Source organism: Equus przewalskii, chromosome 13, assembly GCF_037783145.1.
Source record: "Equus przewalskii isolate Varuska chromosome 13, EquPr2, whole genome shotgun sequence".
NCBI classification, from domain to species: Eukaryota; Metazoa; Chordata; class Mammalia; order Perissodactyla; family Equidae; genus Equus; species Equus przewalskii.
This window is the reverse complement of record NC_091843.1, coordinates 79,009,659-79,037,326: the sequence shown is the minus strand read 5'-3', so window position 1 is coordinate 79,037,326 and position 27,668 is coordinate 79,009,659. Positions and strand designations below refer to the sequence as shown.

Sequence of the window (27,668 nt, the reverse complement as noted above, 5' to 3'; positions counted from 1 at the left end):
TGATGGCTTAGCTTGGAGTGCTAGCAATTAAGATTGAAATGCAATCAAATATAGGATGCATTTTGAAGACAGAGCTACAGAATGTACTATGAATTAAACGTGGAATACCAGAGAAAGAGGGGAATCAATGTTATCTAAGTTTTCGGCCACTAGGGGAGTGGTGATACCATTTACTACATGCGGATTCTGTGGGAGGGGTTTTTATGTGTGGTAAATTCAAGAGTTCTATTTTGGACATGAGATATTCAAATGGAGATGCCATGGGACAGTTTGGGCTAAGACGGGAGGTTGGGGTTGGAGGTATTAATTTGGGAGTCATCTGCTTATCTATGATATTTAAAGTCATGGATTTTGATTAAATTATTTAGGAAGAACAGTGGATGGTGAAGAAAGCCAAGGGTACTCCCAACATTTAGAACTTAAGAGGGAAACCATCTGCAAAGGGGTTGAGGCCAGTGACTTAAGATAGAGTGATGTTTTGGAAGCCAGGTAAAGAAAATGTTTCAAGGAGGAGGAAGGGACCAACTTTTAGATGCTGCTGAACAGTTAAGATGAGGATACATGCCATCTTAAGCTGTATTAATAGAAGCTTAGAATAAGGGATATAAAATTTATATTCCATACTAGATTGGCCAAAATATATCTTTACCTGCCATGTAGGGTACCATGATCAAGTGATAGTGACAATGGGAGTGTATCCAGATTAGGAGCAAGATGGTGAGGGGTCAATATCTGGCCATTTGAAATATCACAAAAGCAACTGAATTTTTTTATGTGAGGAAGAGACATCTTTCAGGACTTATTAGTTATCTTCGAGTATTTTAAAGGCTCTATGTTTAATATAAATTTAGAAACATGAACTAGGACCAATTTGAGGAAGTCACCAGGAGCACATTTCTGCTCAATAAAGGGAACTATTTTCTAACACTTACAGCTAATGCCACATCTTAAGAACATCGAATCACTGAAAATTTCACATTTTCACCAAGTCACAGACTTTCTAGAAAGGCCTTTTGTGTTGAGTAGGACTAATATTAGCTGAACTCCAATATCCTTTTCAAGCCCTAAGTCTCGTTGTTCATCCTCAGATTTTTGTTTCCACGATAGTCTTCCTCATTCAACAATCTTCAGCAGCTGCCTATTTGCCTCAAGACAAAATTCAAACGCCTCTGCCTAGCTTTAAAAAACTTCCATAACTTTGCCCTAACTTACAACTTCCTCTTCATCTTCCTTTCTGATTATGAACTCTCTGCTCTAGTATGGCTTGCTTCTTCCTTCTCTACCACAGAATTTGCTCCTCATGTCATCTCACCTTTTCTTATCTCCTTACCTGGGACGTCTAGTTCCTCTTCTTTCACTTCTTTTTTTTTTTTTTTCATTAAAAGAATTAGTGAAAGTTAATAGAAGCTCAAGGAAAACTTTGCCCTTTTGCTTCAGGACACAAACCATCTGATTCTTCTCAACTGCCATTGCAGTAATCTAACACTTTACCTCATGTAAACAATTATACATTGGATTTTACATTGTAGTGTAGTATTATGTCACCATTTCAAAAGTGCAAATCTCATCCTCTCGACAAGATTTTTATCCACTACAATAGATACAATTCATTGAGCTCCTACTTTGTTCCATTATCTCGTTATATTAAATTCTCATGCAAACCTCCTAAAGGTAGGTGTAGAAGCTGTCAGCAGCCCCCTCATATTCCCTGGTCACCATTCTAGCGCCTGTCCATGCAGTCTACCTGGTGACTGTCTGGGAGCTTTCTCTTGCCTGTGAACATGGGACATCTCAGAAGCGCAGGGAGTTAAGGAATCGAAGAGGATTCTTCACCAAAGATAGAAGGGAGTTGGAGGATAAGTACCTCGAGCTTCCTCACTCCTCTAAGACATGTTTAACATGGTTTCCCATAGTTCCCCAATGGAATCAAGCCCTCATCCCTTGCCCACAGTGATTACCTATCTGATGACACACCCTTCATTGGCTTCCTTTCCGTCCCTGTCTCACTTCCCCTGTGCAATGAGGCTTCCTGGGATCAGCTCCCAAATAATTTACAACCCAGTTCTAGTCTCGGGGTCTGCTTCTGGGGGAACCCAACCTACGCCAACAGGTATTGCTATCCACACATATAACAGATGTGAAAATTGAGACTCAGAGAGGTTAAGTAACTTGGCCAGAGTTATAGAGCTCTGCCACAGAGTGGCAGAGGAGGGATTCAAACAGTCTGTCTGCCCCAGCATCCCAGGTTTGGGACTGGTTTACTGTCTGCATCATTACACTGTAACACTCTGTGAACACTCACCAAAGACTTCGTCAAGTGACTATAAAAACCATAAAGATTTCAAGTCAGTTTAGTTTTTCTCTTCCTAATACAATTTATCTTAGTGTTAAATGCTGGACTTATTTACGTGGCTAGTTGATTAAATGTCTACCTCTCTCTCTAAACTGTATGCTCCATGAGAGCAAAGACCATGTCTATTTTGGCTCCCCATTGTTTCCCTGGTACTTAATAAAGATTTATAAGTGGGAGCAAAGAAGTACTGGAAGCCACGGGTAAGCAGGAATCATGAGGTGGAGCGGGGTGGTTGGTACTGAGGGTGGAGTCCGAACCAGCGGTGGCTATGTTAGGCGGAGAAACAGAATGAAGTAGTGACAGCACTTGAGTCATGGGGATGGTGTCGCCCCTGAAAGAGATAATAACACAGTCCCCATTCTTCAGACATGACCACAAGCATGCCTGTTAGTTCCCTAGAGCTGCTTCTGGATCCTGAACAACACAAGACATTATAGTTCCCTATGAGACTAGACATTTTACTGTGGGACAGTTTTCTTGTCCTACCTGACTTCCACAGGAATCTTTATAATAAACTTTCATCACCTGCGGTGAACTGATCACACTTTTGAACTCAACAGCTTACATATCTGTCAATTAAGGATAATAACATTGTCATACTTTTCCAGACTTGTGAAAGAGACACTGCACAAGAAAGCATGTTGACAAATTTAAAATTTTCTTTGAATACAAGACATGAATTTTGGACCACTTTTAATAAAATAAACATGCTATCAAATTATTTCTTCAAAAACGCTGTTGTAATATTCATGATAGTTTTTCTTGAATCTTTCCCATTTGGCTATCAATAAGCTATTTTATGTCCAATGCATAATCACCGTTGCTCCTATTATATTATCTAGCTCAAAATACATGTTAAAAAAAGAAGACAGGAAATATGTTTGGAATCCAGCAATACATAGATAGTCTTAGAAAATCACTCCCTCTGGTCAGCATTGCTCCAGGGATATTTGCATTGCTGGGAAATGATGAGTTCTCATCCCAGTGACATTATGATTAATGCTGAATAACTTAGCCATTCGTGCTAAATAGCCTTAGTAGGTCATAGAGTAGGATAAATTAAATATTAAAATAGTCAAGCATAACAAAAATAACATTCCAAAGTACCTATAATTAATTGAACTAAGTTCTTCATCACGTTCTCAAACCCTGGTGTAGAAGGTGGTGTCAGTGTGAAGCCCATACCTCCTTAGCACTCACCTGTTCTGGGCATGCAACGGCCTCTCACTGCAAATATTAGTAACTCTCTACCTGAGGGCTTTCTCTAGCCAGGGGAGACCCTCAGCCTGCACACAAGGCAATCTGGAGCCGTTGGAGAGGAGATGCTTCCAGGAGCAGCCCTCAACCAACGACAAATGGGAACTGATGAATACAAACCACAGTTTCTTTGTCCCTCAGGTGTGACAACCCTCGGGCTGGGGCTGTGTTGTCTCCCAGAGCTGTGCAGTGGCAGTGAGCCCCAATGCTCTTAGCAGTATCCTGCTCATTAAGACATCCTGAATGGCTTCCTTCCCATCCCTACTCGCCTACTGAAATTTCCTGGGATCACCTCCCAAATAAGCAACTTCATAGTCAAGTCCTAGTTTCAGAATCTGCTTCTGGGGAAACCCAAACTAAGCTACCTGGTCTGCAAACCAATGCCAACTTTTAATAAATTCATGAAAAAGTGAAAAAGAAAGACGTACTATACGATGCACATTTCATGAAGCTAAATTTATGTAACTCAAAAGACTTCTTTTTTTCTGGAATTCTTTCCTTCTCTTTTCTTGTCTTTTTTCTCCCTTCCTTCCTCTCTCTCCCTCCCCCTCCCCCTCCTCCTCTTCCTTCTTCCTCTCTCTTTCTGCCTTGAAGCGTCCTTTTCTTTCATGAAATAGAGTGGTTGAAAATGATAGTTAATAACAACAAAATATTTCTCACTTCACAAAATTTAAAGTTGGCAAACTCGTAACAATTCAATAGTTTCTCAATTTTTGTGGAAGCTTTACTAGTCTGTAAAGTCCAGAAATCTGGAAATTACTGCTGAGCTACATGTTATATTTCATTGTTATTTTAATGATTAGATAAAGAATGAGTAGAAAGTTAAAAAATGAAAAAGTTGTGTTAAGATAACAGGTGAAGTTGAAAAGTTCTGCAAAGGAACATGCGAATTGAGAAATAAGTATAGTTAGAAATACCTTAGAAAGGTAGTTACCAGGAAACTCCCAGGTAGACCAAAGAACACAGCCTGAATTAGAGATTTTGCAGGACTCCTAAGGTGAAGAGGTCAAAGGTTAGCTGGATTCCGTGACCGTGCTTCAGGTGGCCTTTAAATTGTTGCTGACATACACAAAGAACAGGAGTGTAATTATGAGGGAAATATGGACTCCCCTATTTTCTATCCCCTGAAACCATTCCACTTCCTTTTTTCTTTCATTTTTACCATGGAGCACTGTCATGGAAAGGAACCAAGGCACAGAAAGGAAATATATAAATGTTCCTGGTCAGAGGAAAATAATAGGCAAAGAAAAACACACTAGACATAATGGAGGGGAAATTTCTGATAAAGAATAATGAAAAATCAGTAAATAAAGACAGACGAATAAGGACAAACTAAATAAAAAGTAGAGACATTTTTCTCCCCTTCTTTCAAGAAAAGAGGTATTTAGATCCAACTGCTCTAGGCTCTTTTAACCATATATAAGTTTAAATGTTTCAAGAGGGCTCCTGATAATTTCCTTTGAAGTTTCATAGCCTCAGAGATGATAATATCCTTTAATTTCTCCAAGGTGTTTATACTTTTCATAAATCTCATTTAGTTATTATACCACATACTGTAATCGCTGCAGAGCTATTTATTTTATCATCAAAATAATCTCCTTTAACCTGTAACTGCTCAACATTACTTTCTCAAAATATCTCCCTAATGAGGAAATTTGTGCTCTTGAGGATTTTTGAGATGAGGTCAGCAAATGCAGTAGGGCTATTAGAGGTTAGGAGTAAAGGCTTCCTTTCAAAATTTTTGGGTCATTGAAATCTTCTGATGCTATTTAGATAAATCTGGAAGCCTACTTGTATGGCTGAGCATCTACTGGGGCTTGAAACACAATTTGGGATTCTTCAAACACAGCTGTAAGCTTTTCATCACTTCTTATCTAGTCTTCCTCTCAGTAACTCCTAATATATTTGCTCTGAACCCCTTGAGGCTCTCTAAAATTGTATTAACTCAGAATTACCTTTTCACTTACTGGGGTATCAACACTGCAAAATATTTCAGAATGTATTACACGCATATTTGAGTGGCCAATAAAATCAGAATGAGCCAAATTCATTTTTTTAATTAAACATTCATATTCTTCTCACTCACAAGTCTTTGTCCAGCATTTTTGATTGTTTATTCTTCATTAAATACTATATTTAATTCAATATCTGGAGTAACTTTCCTAAAGTTATAGGTTGTTTTACTAAAAGTAAAAGCTACTTTGAATTTTCCTCTTTTCTTTTGTATATTGTTCTGTTTTTCAGTACCTCCCTGTTTAGTATTATCTGTGAATTTAATTAACAGACTGTTTACTTCCCTTTGTTAACTGATGTTACGTAACACCACACCTAACACCAATTCTGTGCTGCAATGTCTCTCTCCAAATAGATTTTTCATAGTTTTTGTTTTAAAAATAGTTCTTGGTTTTTGACTCATGAAACTTTAAGGAGTATATTTATGTCAGAAAATTCAAGGGCTTGGAAGAAAAGAACAGGAAGACCTAGAAGCAGAAATTGAGGGAGAAATCAGCAGAAAAAAAGAGAACATGAGACTCTAAATGAGAGCAGGGCAGAAGATCAAGGTGAGTAGAAAAAGAAAAAAGGAAACACAAAAATAAAGAAAGTAGAAACATTTAACCCTTTTGGAAAAAATAAAGTCACTGAAGATAGAAGATGGATTTGAGATGAAGGAAATACACAAGGAATAGTAAAGATCAAAGCCTAGATCTGTCCAATAAAAGGAGTATACAAAATATTTGAAAATAACTCATCTAAAATATGTGGTAATTTCTTTGGATGAACAGGACAGCACCACTCTAAGATTGAATATAAGGTAAGATATCACTATTAGGTTGATAAACTAATAGACATAGTATGTCTTTCCTACTAGTTGAGCAATTGATGTCCAAAGATGTGAACTGACCTAATCCAGGGTTTGTTAAAAGCATGGAGATCTGTTAAAGCATTTGGCCAGGATACCTAGTACCGGGCTAGGCAGTAGGATAGACCACAGGTACTAATTGCAGTATAGTTTTGTGGATACACACACCTAAAAGTAACTAGAAAACAGTATAACAGTATATAATTGGCGTTGGACTGCATTAAATATTGGCCTTTAAGTGCTATAGAATTTTCAACAAAGGGGAAGGAGATAATTCTGCAAATTAGAGTGGTGAGCCTGACCTGGAATCTCACGCAGCATATAGATGGTGTGTGGGCACTGAGGGAAGATCAGTGATAACCAAGAGCTGGGGTAACCTGTCAGAATAATGTCCTATAGTCAGAGGCTGACGGTAGTAACTGGGGTGGGAGTGTTGGAGGACTGGGATGCTAACATACCGTAGGCTCTCAAGCACAGGCTACATGAAAATTTGCTGGCAGTGAGTGGAACAGGTACTTTGATGGTCTAACTCTGAGAGTCTAAGTTTAAAAGAAAAACTGATTTCAGCGAGGTGACTGTAAGAAGCAGTACTTCATTATTGTCTTAAGGATTACGGCTTTACTTCATTATGCACTTTCTCATTTTCTAACCTCCTTTCTAGAATAGCACAGAGTTTAGCAATCCAATACCAACATCTCTTATCCATCTACCTAATGAATGACATTGAGCCGGCTTTCTCATCTACTCTTCTTTCTTTCATTCAGGACCACTGCACACCTCCTTCTTGATTAGCATATTATACTCTAGCATAGTGGTTCTTAAACTTAAATGTGTAAACTTGGAGGGCTCATTAAAACATAGATTGCTGCACAGTTTCTGATTCAGAAGGTCTGGGCTGGGGTTCCCAAATTTGTATTTTTGCCAGTTCCTAGGATAATACTGGTCAGAGACTACTCTTGTGACTAGTCCATCTTACTCTCCCAAGTGGTACAATGCATAACAGCACCATGAAGGAGTCCTCAAGATTACTGTTTAATCAAGTTTGTCATGGATTTGGCAAATAGACTCATGCAAACTTCTAAAGGAAAGGAAAATGTCTTGTGTGCACCTTGCCCCCTTTCAGTGGTCGATTCCTTTTCTCCTGGGCCTCTATTACAACCCTTTCCCAACCCCCATGTGGTCCTATATTGATTTGATCATCTTTAGCAGAGAAAATATTGATCTCAAAGATCAATATTTAATGGTATTTAATGTGGGATTCCTCCTGGGAGAATTTAAACGATAAGAAAAATATATATGAATCCAAAAGGGCAAATTACTAGTACTGTAATTTCAAACAATGGGAATGATTCCTCCACCTACATGAACGCACAGAATAGTTTATTATAGAAGACAAAACAAAACCAACCAACCTTTAGCCATATTAAGGGTGAGACTTCAGTTTACTGCTAATTTTTGAAACTATACATAATTATAACTGGCACTTGGGGCCTTCTTGACATTTGCGTTGTTGAAGGTGCTCCGTACGTTCGCATGTGCATCGTGGAGCATGCCCTGCCGTCTTTTGCACACAAACAAGGACAAAGTGCGTTGACGAGTGTTGTCTATGGCATCGCTCCTCTCCACACCTCGTTAGTACTCAACAGACTTGCACTGGCACAGGTAAATGTGTGTGTGTGAGACAGGGAGAGAGAGGGATGGTCGGTGGAGAAAATAAAACGTGTACGGTCTTGCTTCACAACCACTATCTCCACCAAAATTCTTAGCCCTTCCCACATGGACCTCTTTAGCCATTTCGTTTTCTTGTCTTGAATTTCAGAACCTAATTTTTTATTGCATTTTAGTTTTCAGTTTGTAGTAGTCGTATAGTGATTTAAATTATGCAACGAAAATGAAAACATAAATATCACTGCCTCGACCTTCGAAGCAATACCCACCCTCCCCCGGGGCCTCGGCTGTCTGGTTTCTGCGCCGCCGGCTAAGGGTGTTTTTTCCACCGGCCCGGAAGCGAAGCAGTGGCTCCGAGGCATCTTCCTTTCCCTTTCCCCATCCTTCCTCCCACCGCCTCCCTGCCCCTCCCGCCTCGCCTAGTCTTCAGCGCGCAGGGCGGCCGCGTGCTCAGGTACTCACTCCTCCCCTCCTCCGCCCCACCGGCCCATCAAACAAAGCCCAGGCAGACAGGCGCGCGCCGCCGGCAACACCGACGGGAGAAGCCGCCCCGCAGCCACGCGCTCGCACCGGAGCGGGACGGGGAGCGCGTCCGCGCCCCGCGCGTGCCCGCCGCTTCCTTCCCTCCCGACTCTTCCTTTTCCTCTCTCCAGGCCTGGCCCCCCCACCCCCGCGCCGGGAACGCGCCTGCGCAGAAGCGCCGTCGCCCTCCTCCCCCGCCCTTCCTTCCCTCCGCTCCTCCTCCTGTGCCCCGCCTTCCTTTCTCTCTTGTCGATTTCACTGAGAGCTCCAGGTTAGGAGCAGTTCAGTCCATTTCCCCACTACCCCGCCCCCCTTCCTCTTTTCTCCCCACCCCTCCCATCCCCAGCCCGGTGGAGGATGAAGCGGCTGCAGCGGCCCCAGCCCCAGCAGCGGCACCGGCGGTGGCTGCGGTGGGGGTGGCCGGAACTGGGGTGGTGAAGAAGCGGTGGCGGCGGCGGCGGTGGCTGAGGGAGCGGCAGCCGCCCCAGCCGCTTCCCCTGTGCTTCCCTTCCTCTTTAGGGCAGCCAGGAAGTTTTTCGCTTCTGTGTATGTGTGTGTGCGTGAGTGTGGGTGTGTAAGGTGAAGGTTTGGGCGGCGTTTGTGCCGGCGTTGGGTTTTTTGCCCACTTCGCTTCCCGTAACCCGGGCAGCTCCGGAGCCTGGGCTGTGGCCCGAGGAGGGGGCGCGGCGGCGGGCTCTCTCCTTTTGTTGTTGTTTCCTCCGCCCGGGGAGCTGAAGGGGGGACGCGCCTGGGTGGGGCGGCTCGGAGCCCGGGCCTGGTGGCCCCCGGGGCTCCCGGGCGGGCAGGGTAGGGCAGAGGAGAGCGGGCTTCAACATGATGGCGGCCGAGGGCGGCAGTGAGGAGGGCGGCCCGGTGACCGCCGGGGCAGCAGGCGGCGGCGCGGCCGCAGGCTCCAGCGCCTATCCGGCAGTGTGTCGGGTGAAGATCCCCGCGGCTCTGCCTGTGGCAGCCGCCCCCTATCCTGGGCTGGCGGAGCCCGGAGTGGCCGGGACTCTGGGTGGCGGAGCCGCTGTGGGGTCAGGGTTCTTAGGGACCGGGTCTGTGGCGGGGACACTGGGGGGAGCCGGACTGTCAGGGGGAGGTGCTGCTGCTGGCGTGGCTGGTGCCGCCGCCGCCGCCGGCCCTGGCGGGGAGATGGCTCTCACCAAGGGGACCACTTCGTTGCCTGCCGAGACCTTCGGGGCGGGCGGCGGATTCCCTCCTCTGCCGCCCCCTCCCCTGCTGCCCCCTTTGGGCGCGGGCCTGGGAACAGTGGACGAAGGTGATTCTCTGGATGGACCAGAATACGAGGAGGAAGAGGTGGCCATCCCGCTGACCGCTCCTCCAACTAACCAGTAAGTCAAGACCGCTGTTCTGGGACTGGGGAAGCTAGCTCCTGGAAAGGAGTCGGGGAACATACCTCCTTCTTTCAGCTATGATTTGTTCTGAAAAGTTTTGAAGCTTCAGGTTCCCTGCGTAGGGATTTAAGATGATCTCTCATCTTCCCTACAGGCATACTCCCTGGCGTCTTTGTATATTTATTGCTCCTCTGGGAAGACGTAAAGTTTTTAAGATGGGAAGCATGGGAAAATGTGTCTCCAGTGAGAACCGGATATGGTTCTGCCCCTTCCAAATTGAGGTGGCGGTCTGGGATTCAGCTGAGCTTGCAGCTCCCGAGGCAGGCAGAGTCTGTATCAACGTGTGTGTGTTCCCTGTTGAAGCTAGACGATTAGTGGGAAGCTTTGAATATTTGAATGAGTATTGTACTGATAGCATTTGAAACATGCGTTGGTCAGAATGCTTTGTTTTTGTTGCACTGCAAATCCCAACTTCTGCCTATTGAAAGCATAGAGATGCAGAAAAGTCTGGATGACTGACGAAACTGTGGGTCAGTGAGAAACGAAAGGAGTTCCGCGAATTACAGGTGTGATTAAGGGCCCATGCTCCAGCAATCTCTAACTTGTGCCATAGAATTCCCATTTATTAATATTAGTGTAATTCTTTTTATAGCTGCGACTTTGTAAATAGAATATTGAAGTAAAACATAATAGTGTGCTTCCCTTCACCACTTTTTGTTGGTGGCCAATACAATATTTTATTTGAAAATTTGACAGTCTACTGCACAATATATAGAGCAAATGACTTTTCTGTATGAAGTTAACACCTCCCCCTTACTTCTTCTCTTCCTAAGTGAACTTAGGTATGCGTTTATAAAGGTGGACCTTGAGGAGAGGGAAATGATGATGGGAAGTGGTAATAGGCAAAACTTGTTTTACAGATCCCTCACCTCTGTCTTCATTGACCTTTAGAATTTCGACAACCTTTAATGAGTATCAGAGGAAAAAAGATTTGGTTCATATGTTGACAGTCACTCCGGACAATTGAAAGGTTTTTTTTTTGGATAAGCTGTTTTGGAGGATTTAGAAAGGACTCATAAAAAGACTTAGGAAAAGATTCTGTAATAATCCATTTTTGACTTAAGGCTGCATCTTCTGATATTTAAGGTGGAAAATGAAAGCTAGTCGTATTTATGTCAGCCATGGTATAGGAGTGTTGTATTCCTTTTATATTCAACATGAGTTCAATTTTTTTGTGTAATTTTACTCCAACTTACTATGTTAAGTCTATGTATTGCAGACTTTTCTGAAGGTGTTCTGAGAGTGTTAAACATTCGAATTTTCAGCACTGTTTGCACACTTTCAAGCCATTTTGAAAAATTCAGTCAGGTTTGAATTTTAAGTGCCCACTACCTTTTCAGCACTGTCCTTATAGTAAACAAAGTGCAGCTTTTCATACTGAAAGAATGCTGTCTTATTCCAGTTCATCCCTGGATTGAGTTAGGCATATTTAGTGTATTGTAGTTCTAAGTATTTTTAAGTAGAATTTATTTTGTAGAGCAATTTTAGGTTCACAGCAAAATTGAGCAGAAAATACAGAGCATTGCCATTAAATTTTTAATAATAAACATGAGTGGGTACATAGGAAAAATTGTGTTTGTGAGAAGTCCATTGTGTAAGATTTTCATCATTACCTCATCTGTATTTGGGAATAAAAATAATATCTGTATGACTATGTGTATGAGAATTGTTCATGTTCTAAAAAGTATCCTCCGTTTCTGGTGTGTTTTTTAAATTTGCCACTGAGAAGTACAAATTTCCCTCTTTTCTTTATCTTAGATATCAACCCAGTCACTGGAGGCAATACAGTGTAGTGGTTAAGCGTGCAAATTCTGAAGTTAGACAAGATTTGGGTTGGAATCCTGACTCTGCCACTTACTAGCTGTGTGATCTTGGAAAGGTCAGTTTCCCCATCTGTAAAATGGGGATAATAATGGTACCTCCCTCATATGGTCATTTTTAAAGTTTAATGAAAACCCTGAACATATTCAGCACAGTGCCTGACACATAGTAGGTGTTCAATAAGTAAATAATCTCCCCAAATAACAATAATATAATTTTATTGTGATTAAATTGCCTACTAATTCTATTGGTATAGGCACTCCCTTACTAATATCTATTTTAAAGAGTGTTTTGAGCTCCAAAGGCCTGCCTACCATGATTAATTGTATTAAAAATTTTACTTTTACTTCATAAAGTCTTCCAGCAAATTAAGCAGGTTTAGAGATGAAATTCAAGTACTTTCTATAGATTCCTATTTTTAAATGAAAGGAGGAAAAAGCCTTAGTGACTTGGTTGAATAATGTCAAATCTGTCATAAAAGTATTGAAGAAACGTTTTTGGCCTAAATTAATATTTGAGTACTAGTGACTGTTCACCTTAGTTCTTGATAGGATGGTATTAGGGAGGTTGGGGTCACAGGATTGAATCCACAGTGGTTTGTTACACTAGGGTTCCCTGGTCACAGACTTCAACCTTGTATCCAGCTAGTGCGGTGTGTTGGTCACAAGAGAGTCAAGTGACAATATGTAGATAGACCAGTGCAAATATATTAATGCTGTTAGTATTTCGTACATTGTTTTTTTGTGTGCATGGTGAATCATTAGTCTCATGTTTATTAGTGAGCATTTTCATCAGATTCGTTAAGGCTGGAAAAGTTTGTATAATTTTAACTGTTACACTTATTTGAGTATTTTCTTCTGGGGGAATTTTAGATCTAGTTGGAAATCAAGTAAACCAATTAGTATGATTCAGCCTGGCTTAAGATAAATATCATGAGTGAAGTATGTGCAAAGGGTCATGAAGGTTAAAAGAATAAGAAGTTTATATAGTTAGGATCAATAAAGTCTTTGAGGAAAAGTAGCAGGTATGTTTTCCCTGCTGCTTCATTTATTTTCTGAACGAGAAGTTATTGGGTCCCATGCCCTTTGCCTAATGATTCTATCAGAAGAGAAAGAGTTATGAGTTAAATGAGTATAAACTTTTGACCCTTAGTGGAGTCTGTCCTACTGAACTCTTAATTATTTACCTGTGGTCTGGAGGGAGGTTGAAGGGGGCGCCTGTAGTTACTGAAAAGACAGATCCCCAGCTAAAGGCTAGACTTGGTCTGGATCATTCATTAGCCACTCTGGGGAAACCAGGCAAACATTATTGACAGAGACAAAAAGAAAAAGGACAGCCTTAAATTAGGAAGAAGAAAGAGAAGATGCAGAGTAGGCCTTGCTTTGCTCCTGTCTCTTTACTGGCCATTAGGAGAGTGAGAGAATGCCTTTAAGAGCAGCTCGAAGACCCAAAACAGTGGTACCTTGGAGGGGGGTGCTTATAATGATTATTAACAATAACAATTATTACTGCTGACATTTCTTGGTTGCTTACTACCTAACAGGAATGTTCTAATTGGTTTACATGTGTTGTTTTAGTTAGGTATTGCTTTACTCCAAAACTTAATTGCTAAAACGTTTATTTGCTCTTGATTCTGAAACTTGGGCAGGACCTGATGGGGACTGCTCCATGTGTCATTTCTTGGCCAAAATGTTCCAGGTGACTTCTTAGCTCATAAGTGTGGCGCATCAGCTGGGATGGCTAGAACAGCTGGTGGATAGCTAGGCATCTCTCCCTCTCCCCACCCCCCCTCCCTGTCCCTCCCTCTATCTCCCCTCCCCCCCCCCACCCACTCCTGTAGTCTCTACTTCATTAGCTTGAGCTTCTTCACAGCATGGGCGGCTGGGTTTAGCGAGGGAGCTATCCCAGAGGACAAGCCTCACTGTGCCAACACTTAGCAAGACTGTGTGTTCTTCATGTTAATGTTCTGCTGGCCAGTGCTAATCACATGACCCGCTCCAGATTTAATATGGGAAGGGACTGTACAAAGGCATCACTGCTGGGAGGTGAGATTTCTTGGGGGCACCAAAGTACAGCCGGACTGCGTGTATTTACGTGTAGTATCAGATAATACTGGAAGACTAGAGGTGAGGGAGGAGGTGGGAGAAAGGGCAAGTACTGAAGAGTCCTTCCCTTAGGCTCAATGTGGTAGATTGTCTTTTATTAAATGATTCAGATATCCCTACAATATTTTGCTTCTGACCACCATTATATTAATTTTAAACCAAAGATACTGAGTGTAGATGTTGGTTATGGGTAATTATTGGAATATGCATATATATATATATATATGGTAGGTGTGTTATCTTGAAATTACCTGCAGTACATTTCAGTTGTGGGCTAAGTTAAAAGTAGTTGTTATCAGATATAATTTACTGATAACTTCTTCATATGTCTAATCATTATCTCAGCAGGATTTGGGGTATAATTTTAGGTGTTTCAATGATTACATGAATAAAACAATGAACGTTATGGGGGACAAAAAGAAATATAAAAGAATATACAATTAGTGGAAGATGAGGCATTAGTGATAGAAAAATAAGATGATTAAATTGGAGACACATTATATGGATACGTTTTTCAAATTAGAGGATACTTATGGAAAAGTTGGAAGAATGGAAGTGTATGAAAGAATGATTGAAATTTCGTACTGTAATCCTCTTTCACTGAAGTTTTCTAGAAAGTTTGACTAACTTTTGTAGCATTGGTGTTTGATATTATATTAGTAAGAGTGATATGTAAAGATACATAGTATTTTAGTGATAGAGGAAACTCTCAGTGCCCAGGCGCAGAAGCAGACTTAGGTAGAGTGGTTGCTTAGGGTCACATAGCTAGATAGTGGGAGAACTGAGACAGAATCCAGTCCCCATAATTTTTCAGTTAGGTTTAGATTTGAGTAATATTTATAATTAATTTTGGGGTGGAGGGGATGGAAAGGCAGATGCCCAGTATTGACTGAACATTTACCATATTCTGGGCACTTTACATAGATTATCTCATTTAAGTCTCACAACTATACAGTGAGAATAGCTATTCACACTTTTATTGTTAAGAAGACTGAATGATAGAACTGGAATTCTAATGCACATACTTTACTTTTTCCTTTGTCTTGCCCTCTTCTAATACATATAATACACATGTATGTCCATGTACCCATACAAAACTTAGTATGCTTCAGGGCTGGCCAGTCACTGGGTGTTAGGACTGAATTGTGCCCCCTAGATTCATAATTTGAAGCCTTAACCCCTGATGTGGCTGTTTATGGAGATAGGACCTTTAAGGAGGTAATTAAGGTTAAATGAGGTCATAAGGGTGACCATAATCCAATAGGACTGGTCTTATAAGAAGAGAAAGAGGCACCAGGAGTACATGTGCGCAGAGAAGAGGCTGTGTGAGTTCGTGGCCATCTGCAAGCCAAGAGGAGAGGCCTCACTAGAAACCAGCTCTGCTAGTACCTTAATTTTGGACTCGGCCTCCAGAACCGTGAGGAAATAATTTCTGCTGTTTGAGCCATCCAGTCTGTGATATTTTGTTATAGTAGCCTGAGGTGACTGATATACTGGTAACCCTGCGTCTTTAAAAATGGCTTTGGATGATTTTGGAGCAGATTAAATACACATCTACTACTTGAGAAACAGGATCCTCATTCTTTTATTTCCTGTCGTTCATTGTAGGAAAGAACAACTTTGTGCTTTACTTTCTTTCTTTGTGAGTTAGTGTCTTCTATCTCCTCTTTTGGCTCTCTACCTGTGTTGAAAGATGGAAAACATGTTTAAATGCATGTCTGGTTATTATAGTGTGAAAAGATCCTACATATGACCATGGATGGTAGCCATGGAAAATCCTATAGGTGAGACATTACTCCAGCAAATTTTCTGTATTCACTCTGTATTCATTGTTGTGATGTTCAATATAGCTTTTAAAATTCCTTTTATATATCTGTCTCAAGCTAAGGGAAAGACCTAGAGATCCCCCTCGACTCTTTTTTTTTTTTCAGATTTTTTTATTCTTTTCCTTTTTCTCCCCAAAGCCCCCTGGTACATAGTTGTATATTCTTCGTTGTGGGTCCCTCTAGTTGCGGCTTGTGGGACGCTGCCTCAGTGTGGTTTGATGAGCAGTGCCATGTCCACGCCCAGGATTCCAACCAACGAAACACTGGGCTGCCTGCAGCGAAGCTCACGAACTTAACCACTCGGCCACGGGGCCAGCCCCTTTCCCCCCCTCCCCCCCCGACTCTTTTAAGCCTTCTTTGTAGGTGTAATCCATTAGACTGGGTTCACAGTTAAGATGCTTATATAATAGAACCATCTCTGTCTCTCTCTTGCATCCATGTCTGTCTACCTAAATATTGATTCGTCTCTCAGATTTTTAAGTTAAACTTATTTTGAGGTTATTGTAGATTCGCATTCAGTTGTAAGAAATAATATAGAGATGTGTTCTTCATTGAATTTTCCTCAGTGGCAACATCTGGTATCACAACCAGGAAATTGACATTGATATATTTCACCCGTTGTACATACACTTGTGTGTGTGTGTGTGAAGCATTTAGTTCTATATAGTTTTATCATGTGTAGATTTGTGTAATCATCACCATAGTAAAGATAAAGAACAGTTTCATCACCACCAGGATCCCTTGTGCTGCCCTTTTTATAACAAAACTCACCTCCTTTCTCCCCTCCTTCCATTTGTAACCCCTGGCAAGCACTAATCTCTCTTCATTTGGTTATTTCAAAAAGCTTATGACAATTCCCTCAAGATTCATCCAAGTTGTTGCATGTATAATATTTTGTTCCTTTTCATTGCTGAGTAGTATTCCATGGTATGGATGTACTACAGTTTGTTCAACTGTTAGAAAACACCCATTAGAGAAGACTCATTAGGAAACGTTTGGTTTGTTTCCAGTTTTGTCTCTTATAAGAAAAACTGCTGTGAACATTTGTGTTTATATTTTTGTGTGAACATGTGATTTTATTTCTGTCAGATAATGCCAAAGAGTGCAATTGCTGAATTATAAGGTAGTTGCATGTTCAGTCTTACAAGAAGCTGCCAATCTGTTTTCTAAAGTGGTTGTATCCTTTTACATTCTCCCCAGCAATGTATGAGTGATCTTGATTCTCTGTGTCCTAACCAGCATTTGATGTCGTCATTTTTATTTTAGCTATTCTCATAGATATCTAGTGATATCTCACTGTGGTTTTGATTTGCATTTCCCTAATGGCTGTTGACATTGATATGTGCTAATTTGCTCTCTGTATATCCTCTTTGGTGAAGTGTCTGTTCATCTCGTTTGCCCATTTTCCTATAGGATTGTTTGGGTCTTTTTATTGCTGGATTTTGAGAGCTCTTTAAGTATTCTGTTGGTCCTTTGTCTAATATGTGGTTTGCAAATATTTTCTCCCATTTTGTAGCTTGTCTTTTTCTCCTTTTAATGGTCTGCTTTTGCAGAGCAAAAGTTTTTAATTTTGACGAGACTTAATTTATTGATGTTTCCTTTTGTAGGCTGTGCTTTTGAAGGCAAGTCTAAGAACTCTTTGCCTAGCCTAGGTCTCAGAGATTTTCTCCTAATTTTCCCTAAAAGTTTAATAATTTTATGTTTTAGAGTTAAGTCCATGATCCATTTTTAAAATTTCATTTTAATAAAAGATATGAAGTTCAAGTTGAGGTTCAGATTTTTCCTGTGGATATTTAATTGCTTCAGCGCCATTTGTTGGAAAGGCAAATATCCTTCTTCCATTGAATTGCTTTTGTGCTTTTGTCGTAAATCAGTTGGGCACATATGTATGGGTTTACTCCTGAGTTTTCTGTTGTGTTCCATTGATCTGTATGTCTCTATCTGCTAATGTCATACTCTTGATTACTGTAGGTATGTAGTAATCCTTAATATTGGGTAGAGTGATTTGTTTCACTTTTCAATATGGTTTTAGCTATTCTGAGGCTTGTGTCGTACAAATTTTAGAATAAGCTTGTCCATGTCTACAAAAACTTTTCTGAGATTTTCATAGGAATTGCATTAAGTCTGTAGATCAGTTTGGGGAGAATTGACATCTTAACTATGTTGACATAGTATGTACCTTCATTTATTTAGGTCTTCTTTGATTTCTTTAATTAGCATTTTGTAATTTTAAGAGTATCAGTTCTGTATACTTGTTGTTAAATTTATACTTAAGTTTCCCTTCTTTGGAGCAATTTTGTAAATGTTATTATGTTTTCAATTTCAGTTTTCACATGTTCATTGTTAGTAGATAGAAATGTGATTCATTTTTGTATGTTGGTCTTGTGTCCTGCAACCTTGCTAAACTTACCTTTCAGTTCTAAGAGGTTCTTACAGATTCCTTGGGATTTTCTACATAGATAATCATGTCAAGTGCAAATAGGGGCAGTTTTTACTTCTTTATTTGCAATCTGTATCCTTTTATTTCTTTTTCTTGTCTTGTTACAGTGGCTAGTACTATATTGAATGAGGATAGTGAGAGCAGACATTCTTGCTTTTTGTTCCTTGTCTTAGGTTGAAAGCATTTAGCATTAAGCATGATAGTAACTAGAGGCTTTTTTTGTTGGGGTAGGATAGATACTCTTTATCAAGTCGAGGTGGATCACCTCTCCTCCTAGTTTACTCAGAGTTTTTGTTATGAATGGTTGCTGGATTTTGTCAAATGCTTTTTCTGGGTTCGTTTATATGATTGTATGATTTTTTTCTTTAGCTTGTGATATGGTAGATTATACTGATTTTTTTAAATGTTGAACCAGCCTTGCATACCTGGAATAAATCCCACTTGGTTATGGTGTATAATGCATTACAAACATTGCTGAATTTGGGTTGTTGATATTTTCAGGATTTTTGTGTCTAAGTTCATGAGAGATATTGGTCTGTAGCTTTCCTGTGACATTTTTGTTTCATTTCAGTATTTGGGTAGTACTGGCCTCATGGTATGAGGTAGGACATGTTCCCTCCTCTTCCATTCTTTGAAAGGGTTTGTGACATATTGGTATTAATTCTTCTTTAAATATTTGGTAGAATTCTTTTGTTAAAACATCTCAGATTGGGATTTCCTTTTTTGGAGATTTTAAATTATGAATTCATTTCTTTTTTTTTTTGGAAGATTAGCCCTGAGCTAACATCTATTGCCAATCCTCCTCTTTTTGCTGAGGAAGACTGGCCCTGAGCTAACATCCATGCGCATCTTCCTATACTTTATATGTGGGACGCCTACCACAGCATAGCTTGCCAAGCAGTGTCATGTCTGCACCCAGGATCTGAACTGGCGAACCCCAGGCCGCTGAAGCAGAACACGTGCACTTAACCGCTGTGCCACTGGGCTGGCCCCTGCATTCATTTTTTTAATGGTTATTGGATTATGTTTATTAGTTTATTTTGGTAGCATGTAGTTTTGAGGAATTAATTAATTTCTTTTAATTTGTCTTATTTATGAGCATAAACTTATTTGTATTGTTCCTAATTATCCTTTTAATGGCTGTAGGATATTATTCTTGATATTGGTAGATTGTATCTTCTTTTTGTTTTCTTAGTCTTGCTAAAGACTTACCAGTTTTATTAACTTTTTCAAAGAATTAGCTTTATGTGTCGTTGATTTTCCTCTATGATTTTCTTGTTTTCACTTTGATTGATTTTTGCCCTTATTTTTATTGTACCCCTTCTTCTGATTGCTTTGGGTTTATTTTGCTCCTATTTTCCTAGTTTCTTGAGGTAGGAATTTTAGATTATTGACTTGAGACCATTCCTGTTTCCTAATGTAAGCATTTAATGCTGTACCTCTTCCTCTTAGCACTGCTGTAGCTATATCCCACATCTTTTGACGTGTCTTTTCATTTTCATTCAATTCCATGTTTCTTTTTTTAATTTTTACTAACCCATGGATTATTTAGAAGTATGTTGTTTAATTTCCAGGTGTTTTGAGATTTACCAGTTGTCTTTCTGTGACTGATTTCTAGTTAGAATCCATTATTGGTCAGAGAACATACTGTTATGATTTCAGTACTTAAAAATTTTTCAGGTTTGTTTTATGGACCAGGATATGGTCTGTTTTGGTGAATGTTCCATGGACACTTGAAAAAAATGTGCGTTTGTCCTTTTTTTGGTGGAGTGTTCTATATATGTCAGATTCTCTTGGTTGATTGTGTTGTTTAGAACTTTTAAATCTTTGCTGATTTTCTGTTTAATATTTCTGTGAGTTTTGGAGAGGGGAGTCTTGAAGCACCCAACTCTAATCATGAATTTGTCTATTTCTCCTTTCAGCTCTATCAGTTTTTGCGTGATGCATTTTGAAGCTCTGTTGTTTGGTGTGTACATATTTAGGACTGCCACATATTCCTGGTGGATTGACATTTTTATCATTATATAATGTCCTTCTTTTGTCTCTAGCAATTGTCTTTGCTTTAAAGTCTATCTAATATTAATATAGCCACTCTTGCTTTTCTTTTGTTTACATGCATCTTTTTCCATACTTTGCTTTTCACACGCCTTATTTTAAGTAAGTTAATTGTAGACAGCCTATAGTTGGGTCATTTTTTTTTAAGTCCACACTGCCAATCTCTGCCTTTATTTGGTGTACAGTAGTCCCCTCTTATCACAAGAGATACGTTCCAAAACCCCCAGTGCTTGCCTGAAACTGCAGATAAACCAAACCCTATATATACTATGTTTTTTCCTATATATCTGTACCTATGGTAAAGTTTGTTTTATAAGTTAGGCACAGTGAGAGATTAACAACAAAAATAGACCAGTTGTAACAATATGCTGTAATAAAAGTTTTGTGAATGTGGTCTCTCACTCTCAAAATATGTTATTGTACTGTATTCACTCTTCTTGTGATGATGTGAGATGATAACAGTGCCTAAGTGATGACATAGGTGAATGACGTAGTGTTAGGCTACTGTTAAGCTTGATACCTCAGAAGAAGGAGGATCAAGCCATGACAATGGCAGTGGTTGGATGTCAGGAGCAGATGATGTTGATAGTTGGTTGACCACAAGCACTGTGGTACTCTGACAGTTGATCTGATAATCAAGATGGCTACTAAGTGACTAACGGGTGTGTAGTGTATACTGCGTGGATTTGCTGGACAAAAGGATGCTTCATGTCTTGAGTGGGATGGAGCAGAGGATACAAGATTTCATCACACTACTCAGAGTGGCATGCAATTGAAAACTTATGAGTTTATTTCTGGAAGTTTCCATTTAATATTTTTGGGCTGAGATTGACCAGGGGTACCTGACACCACCGAACGTGAAACCTTGGATAAGGGAGGACTACTATGTTTTAACTATTTACATTTACAGTAATTATTGATAAGTTAGTACTTAAGTCTGGCATTTTACTTTTTTGTTTTCTGTTTGTCCTCTCTGTTTCTCATTTCTGTTTCTCTTTTCTTCCCTTCCTATGGGTTATTGAACATTTGTTAGGATTTTATCCTGATTTATTCGTAATGTTTTTTGAATTTATCACTTTGTAGAATTTTCTTAGTGATTGTCTTGGATATTAAAGTATACATATGTAATTTGCTGCAGTCTGTTGGTCTAAACATTTTATCAGTTTGAACGAAGTGTGGAAACTGTTCTTCCATTTAGATGCTTTTACCCTCCCACTTTGTAAATATCATTGTCTTGAATATTTCTTCTGCATACATTGAGTAACCTCATCAGATGGTATTAATATTTTTTTATTGGGGTAAAATATTCATGACATAAAATTTTACCATTTTAACCATTTTTCAGTGTACAGCTCTGTGATGTAAAGTACATTCACATTGTTGTTGCACATTACCACCATCTGTTTCCAGAACTTTTCTGTCTTCTTCAACTGAAACTATGCACCCATTAAACACTAACTCCCCATTCCCCTCTCCGCTAGCCCATGGCAACCATCATTTTACTTTCTGTTTCGATGAATTTGATACTGCAGGTACCTCATATAAGTGGAATTGTATAATTTGTCCTTTTGTGACTGACTTATTTCACCTTAGCATAGTGTCTTCAAGGCTCATCTGTGTTGTAGCATTTATTGGAGTTTTCTTTTTAAGGCTAAGTGCTGTTCTAGCCTTATCCCACGTTTTGTTTATCCACTTATCCAGCAATGGATACTTGTGTTGCTTCCACCTTTTGGCTATTGTGAATAATGCTGCTTGAACATGATGTACAAATGTCTGTTCAAGTCACTGCTTTCATTTTGGAAATATACTGGGAATTGAAATTGCTGGACCACATGGTAATTCTGTGTTTAAGTTTTTGAGGGATTGCCATGCTATTTTCTGTAATGGCTATACCATTTGACATTTCCATTAGCAGTGCACAAGGGTTCCAATTGCTCCACATCCTTACCACCACTTGTTGTTTTCTGTTTTGTTTTGATAATAGCTATCCTAATGGGTGTGAAATGGTATTTCATTGTTGTTTGACTTGTATTTCCCTAATAAATAGTGATATTGAGCATCTTTTCATGTGTTTATTGGTCATTTGTTTATCTTCTTTGGAGAAATGTCTGTTCAAGTCCTTTGCCCATTTTTAATCAGGTTGTTTGTTCTTTTGTTGAGTTTTAGGAGTTCTTTGTATATTCTGGGTATCTCTCCCTTTTCAGATAAATGGTTTGCAAATATTTCTCCCATTCCATGGATTGCCTTTTAACTCTGTGTCAGAGGTTTTTAATTTTGATGAACTCTAACTTACCTATTTTTTTTGCCTGTATAATTTTTATTTCATCCATTAACTATGATTTTAAAACCTCTTGAGTAGAAGAGTAGTGTACTGAGTCTATTGTTTTTATTCGTATTTCTGCTTTTCCCATTGTTCTTTCTTCTTTCCTGATGTTCCAGGATTCCTTCTTATCATTTGAAGAACTTTCTTAGCCATTCTTGAAGGATATATCTACTAGTGACAAATTCTTTTAGTTTTCCTTTTCCTATTTATGTCTTTATTCCCCCTCATTCCTGAAAGATAATTTTGTCAGATATAGAATTCATGGTTGGCAATTCTTTTCTTTCAGCACTTGAAAAATTTTTTGTCACTTTTTTCTGAACTTTGTGGTTTCAGATGAGAAACGTACTGTTGTTCGAATTGGTGTTCCCCTATACATAATTCATTCTTTGTTTGCGGTTGCTTTCAAGATTTTTCCTTTGTCATTGTTTTCAGACGCTTAGTGATGATATGTCAAGGTATGGTTTCTGGTGGGTTTACCTTTCTGTGGTCTGCTTACTTGAATCTATGGGTTCATGTCTTTCTCTGAATTTGGAAGTTTTCAGCCATTATTTTTTTGAATACTCTTTCAACTCCGCCATCTTTCTCTTCTCTTTATGGGACTCCAGTGGTAGGGACTTAGATCTTCTGTTATTGTCCCATGGATCTTTGAGACTTTGTTAGTTTCTTTTCAGTAATTTTTCTCTCTTTTGTTCAGACTGGGTAAATTCTATTGCTCTGTCCTCAAGTTCACTGATTCTGTCCTGTGTAGTGCCTATTATTGAGCTCATCCAATAAGTTTTTCTTTTCTTATTGCAGTTTTCAGTTCTATAATTTCCATTTGATTTTTTCTAATTTCTTTTTCTTGGCTTGGATTTGTATTTTTTTGTCTGTTTCAAGAGAATTTGTAATTGATTGATGATGAATTTTTATGATGGCTGCTTTGAAATCTTTGTTGGATAACTCCAATATCTAATGTCATATCAGTGTTGGTGTCTGTTGATTGTCTTTGTCTCATTCAAGTAGTGATTTTGTTGGTTCTTGGTATGATGAGTGATGTTTTTGTTGGGTGTTTTGTTTTCTATATAATTTTTTTCTTTTAGTTTTTAAATTTTTATTTATTTATTTTTGAGGAAGATTAGCCCTGAGCTAACATCTGCTGCCAATTCTTCTCTTTTTGCTGAGGAAGACTGGTCCTGAGCTAACATCTATGCCCATCTTCCTCTACTTTATATGTGGGACGCCTGCCACAGCATGGCCTGAGAAGTGGTGCGTAGGTCTGCACCTGGGATCCGAACTGGCAAACCCCAGGCTGCCGAAGGGGAACATGTGAACTTAACCTCTGTGCCACCAGGCTGGCCCCTATATAATTTTTCAAAACTACTTTTTCTTTTAAGTATGGTTAATAGATGTTGACTGTAGAAAATTTGGAGACTGTTGGAAAATACAAACAAAAAAATTGCTCTTACACTACCAAATATAGCTACTGTTAAATTTTTTGCATATTATTTATATATGAAAGAAAATATGTATATAGTCCCATCCATCCAAATATAATTATAGCTAATGTTTTTACACATGAGGAAACTGAGATAAGGAGAATTTAGGTAACTTTGCTAGGTCACAAAACTACCAAATTATTTAAACCCAAGCTTTTGACTCCTCGGTTCTATACTTTTTTTTTTTTTTTTTTAAATATTTTATTTTTCTCCTTTTTCTCCCCAAAGCCCCCCGGTACATAGTTGTATATTTCGTTGTGGGTCCTTCTAGTTGTGGCATGTGGGACGCTGCCTCAGCGTGGTCTGATGAGCAGTGCCATGTCCGCGCCCAGGATTCGAAACAACGAAACACTGGGCCGCCTGCAGCGGAGCGCGCGAACTTAACCACTCTCCCACCGGGCCAGCCCCTCGGTTCTATACTTTTAACCACTGTGGTACACTTTCTCTTGTTCTGTTTTTTTTCCTTACCACTTCAGAAAAACTGTTTCAATAGGAGAAAGAACTTTTTTGAGGAGGAATAATCAATAGCTTAATAACCCTCTTCAGGCATTTTGCATAGTGTTTAAGTAGTTCAATATGTGTTTATAGATATTTGAATATGTTTAGATACATAAACAGTCATCTTTTGGTATCCAAGGGTATTGGTTCCAGGACCCCTCCCTCCCCAGGATAGCAAAATCTGCAGATGCTCAAATCTCTTAGTCAGGCCCTCCATATCCACAGGTTCCCCATCCACAGATACAGAGGGCCAACTGTATATACATGCATTTTGGAAGATTATCTTAGGTAGCAGAGAAAGGAGCTTTGATACCTCTTGTTAACGTATTCACTAAGGGATATTTAAATAAATACAGTCATGTCTCGCTTAATGACGGGGGTATATTCTGAGAAATGCATCGTGAGGCAATTTTGTCATTGTATGAACATCACAGAGTGTAATTACACAGACCTGGATGGTGTAGCCTACTACACACCTAGGCTACATGGTAGTAATCGTAGGTGACCATCTTTGTTTGTATACATGGTCTATTGTTGACCAAACATTGTTATGCTGCGCATGACTGCAAATACTTCCTTAAATTTGAATGGGAAGTGGTAATAGGTCTTTTTTTCTTTTACAAGTTTTTGTCTCCTATCAAGAGAATAGTCTTGTTTTTTTTTAAGCTAATCATTGCTAGCTTCTTTACTTATTTATTGAGCAATGAATGTGTGGAAATTCCGCACGTTATCTCACTTAAGTGACTGTAACGTTGCTCATCATATCTGTGTAGTAAGCTTGGTTGTTGACCCCCATCAAGTGAATTTTAGTGTAGCTGCCTGAGCATGGATTTAGGGGAAATTCCTAATCACTGGGTTAAATGGTGACTATATGAGGACTTAGGGATATTTTACTGCCTTTTAGTTCCTACTTGACTAAGAAAACTAATCCAGGCGCTGGCCTGGTGGCGCAGTGGTTAAGTTCACACGCTCTGCTACTCAGCGGCCCGGGGTTCGCCGGTTCGGATCTCGGGTGTGGACATGGCACTGCTTGGCATGCCATGCTGTGTGGTAGGCGTCCCACATAGAAAGTAGAGAAAGATGGGCACGGATGTTAGCTCAGGGCCAGGCTTCCTCAGCAAAAAGAGGAGGACTGGCAGTAGTTAGCTCAGGGCTAATCTTCCTCAAAAAAAAAAAAAAAGGAAAGAAAACTAATCCAGGTATCTAGAGTGGAATTGCTGCTGCACTTATTTACTTATCAGACACAGCACTGCTTATGGCTGGTGATAAGAGAAATAAAACTTAAATTAGTTTTCAGTACTTCCTTGGAACCCTCTAAGAATTTCTCTACATTTGTCATTGCTGGCAATTAAAGATGAGTTAACTTTGTGGTTTGATGTTTGCTTTTAGTCATTGCATAAATTTAATTTTTCGTGGAATTCAGAAGAAAGGAATGTACATCTCACACTGACAGGAGATTACATCCTGTAATTAATACTAGAATTCCTGAATATCATCCTCAGAATGTTTTCATCGTGAATTCATTTTTGAAATAACTATAGAAGTGAATAAAAAATACCTAATATTTTTTTATTTTGACACTTTTTTTAGGGACCTGTTCTATGTAATGTGATAAAAGAACATTAAACACTAAAGTAGTGTCAGAAATCCTACAAAGTCTTAGAGTGCTGTGGAGAAACAGTGTCTTTTAATAAATTAGTGTTAATTTTTATGGAAATGGTCTTCTTTGCCTCGTGCACAGAGCCTCTGAGTGAGTACAACAAAAGAACAGTTGAAATATAATAGCTAGCAGCCATATGGTGGTATGCTTTAAATGCCACAGAAAGGAGCTGGTGCGTTGTAGTGTAAGTATGTGGAATCCATAGAATGTGATCCTCTGCTACTTAACTTTTCAAAACAGTTTTTTTCTTAAAGTTTTCAGTCAATCTGTCTTTTTCTCCTCCCCCCACTCCAATCTAATCATTTATTAGGATTGTTCTTTTCTATCTCCTAAATTGCCCTAGAATCTTTTTTTTTAATCTCCCCCTATGGCTTCAAACTCTTGTTTTCTCTTTCCTCCTGTTGGAGTGGTCTGTTAATTTTCTCTCTGTCACTGATCTCTTTCCCTGACAATTACTACCTCTCTTTGTCAATGGCTTTCAAAATTTTTTTATTTTATGTAAGTAAAAATTAAGAAATTCATTGTGCATTGTGACACACTTTATGTGTCTGTAAATACAAAAAAATGAAACTAAAATTGCATGAAACATACCCTTTTTAAAGATTATTACTGGTGATGCATACTATTTTCTTTTTACCTTTGTTCTAGTCTACTTAAAAAAAATACTGGTGGAGAGGCACTAAATTGAATTTGAGACTCCCAGCAGTTTGAAAAACTGCTTGATATTACTGCCAGCATGATTTTGTAAAGACAAATCTTATCATACTCTTTCTTGAAACCTTTCCACAAGTCTGCATTGTCTAGAGTAGTGGCTTTCAAATCTCATTTTGACCACGACTCACCAAAAGAAGTAGATTTTACATCTGTGACCCAGCAGACATATATAAACAGCTATATATAACAGAAACAAAAGTTTCATGAAACAGTACTTACCCTGGCTACTGTGATGCACTCTATTTACAGTTTTGTTCTTTTCTATTTCACTTCATTAAAAAGAATGCTGACTGTGAGTTATTAAATTGATTTCTTGACCCAGTGGCTTGAGACCTGCAAGTTGAGACCAAAAAATTAAAGCGTACTTAATGCTGTTTATTCCTTAAACTTTCCATGCTATTTTCTGTCATTTACTATTTCTTCTGTCTGGGGTACCCTTCTCCCTACCTTGATTGTGTGGCAACCTCTCATTCATTCTTGTAAACATAGCTGAGACGTTACTGAAGGTGATGTATAATGACAAAAATAAAGGTTTCTTCTCAAACGGTGGCAACAGAGCTCTCATTAAACAGACTCGGAAACAAGTGTTTCCTCAGAGCATTAAACCACAATATCTCAATTAAATTAACAATAGCAATGAAATTAAATGCCTTCTAGTTAGAAAGACCTGACA

The 27,668-nt window shown here is 39.3% G+C and overlaps 1 protein-coding gene across 1 annotated transcript in view; it reads left to right on the top strand.

The window, feature by feature from the left end:
• The first annotated feature begins 8,908 nt into the window (after nt 1-8,908).
• RASA1 (RAS p21 protein activator 1) overlaps nt 8,909-27,668 on the top strand; it is a 101,971-nt gene continuing 83,211 nt past the window's right edge. The window contains exon 1 of the mRNA XM_070569758.1: nt 8,909-10,015. Coding sequence (XP_070425859.1) covers nt 9,495-10,015 — 521 coding nt within the window. The 5' untranslated portion in view covers nt 8,909-9,494. The remainder of the gene's footprint in view (nt 10,016-27,668) is intronic.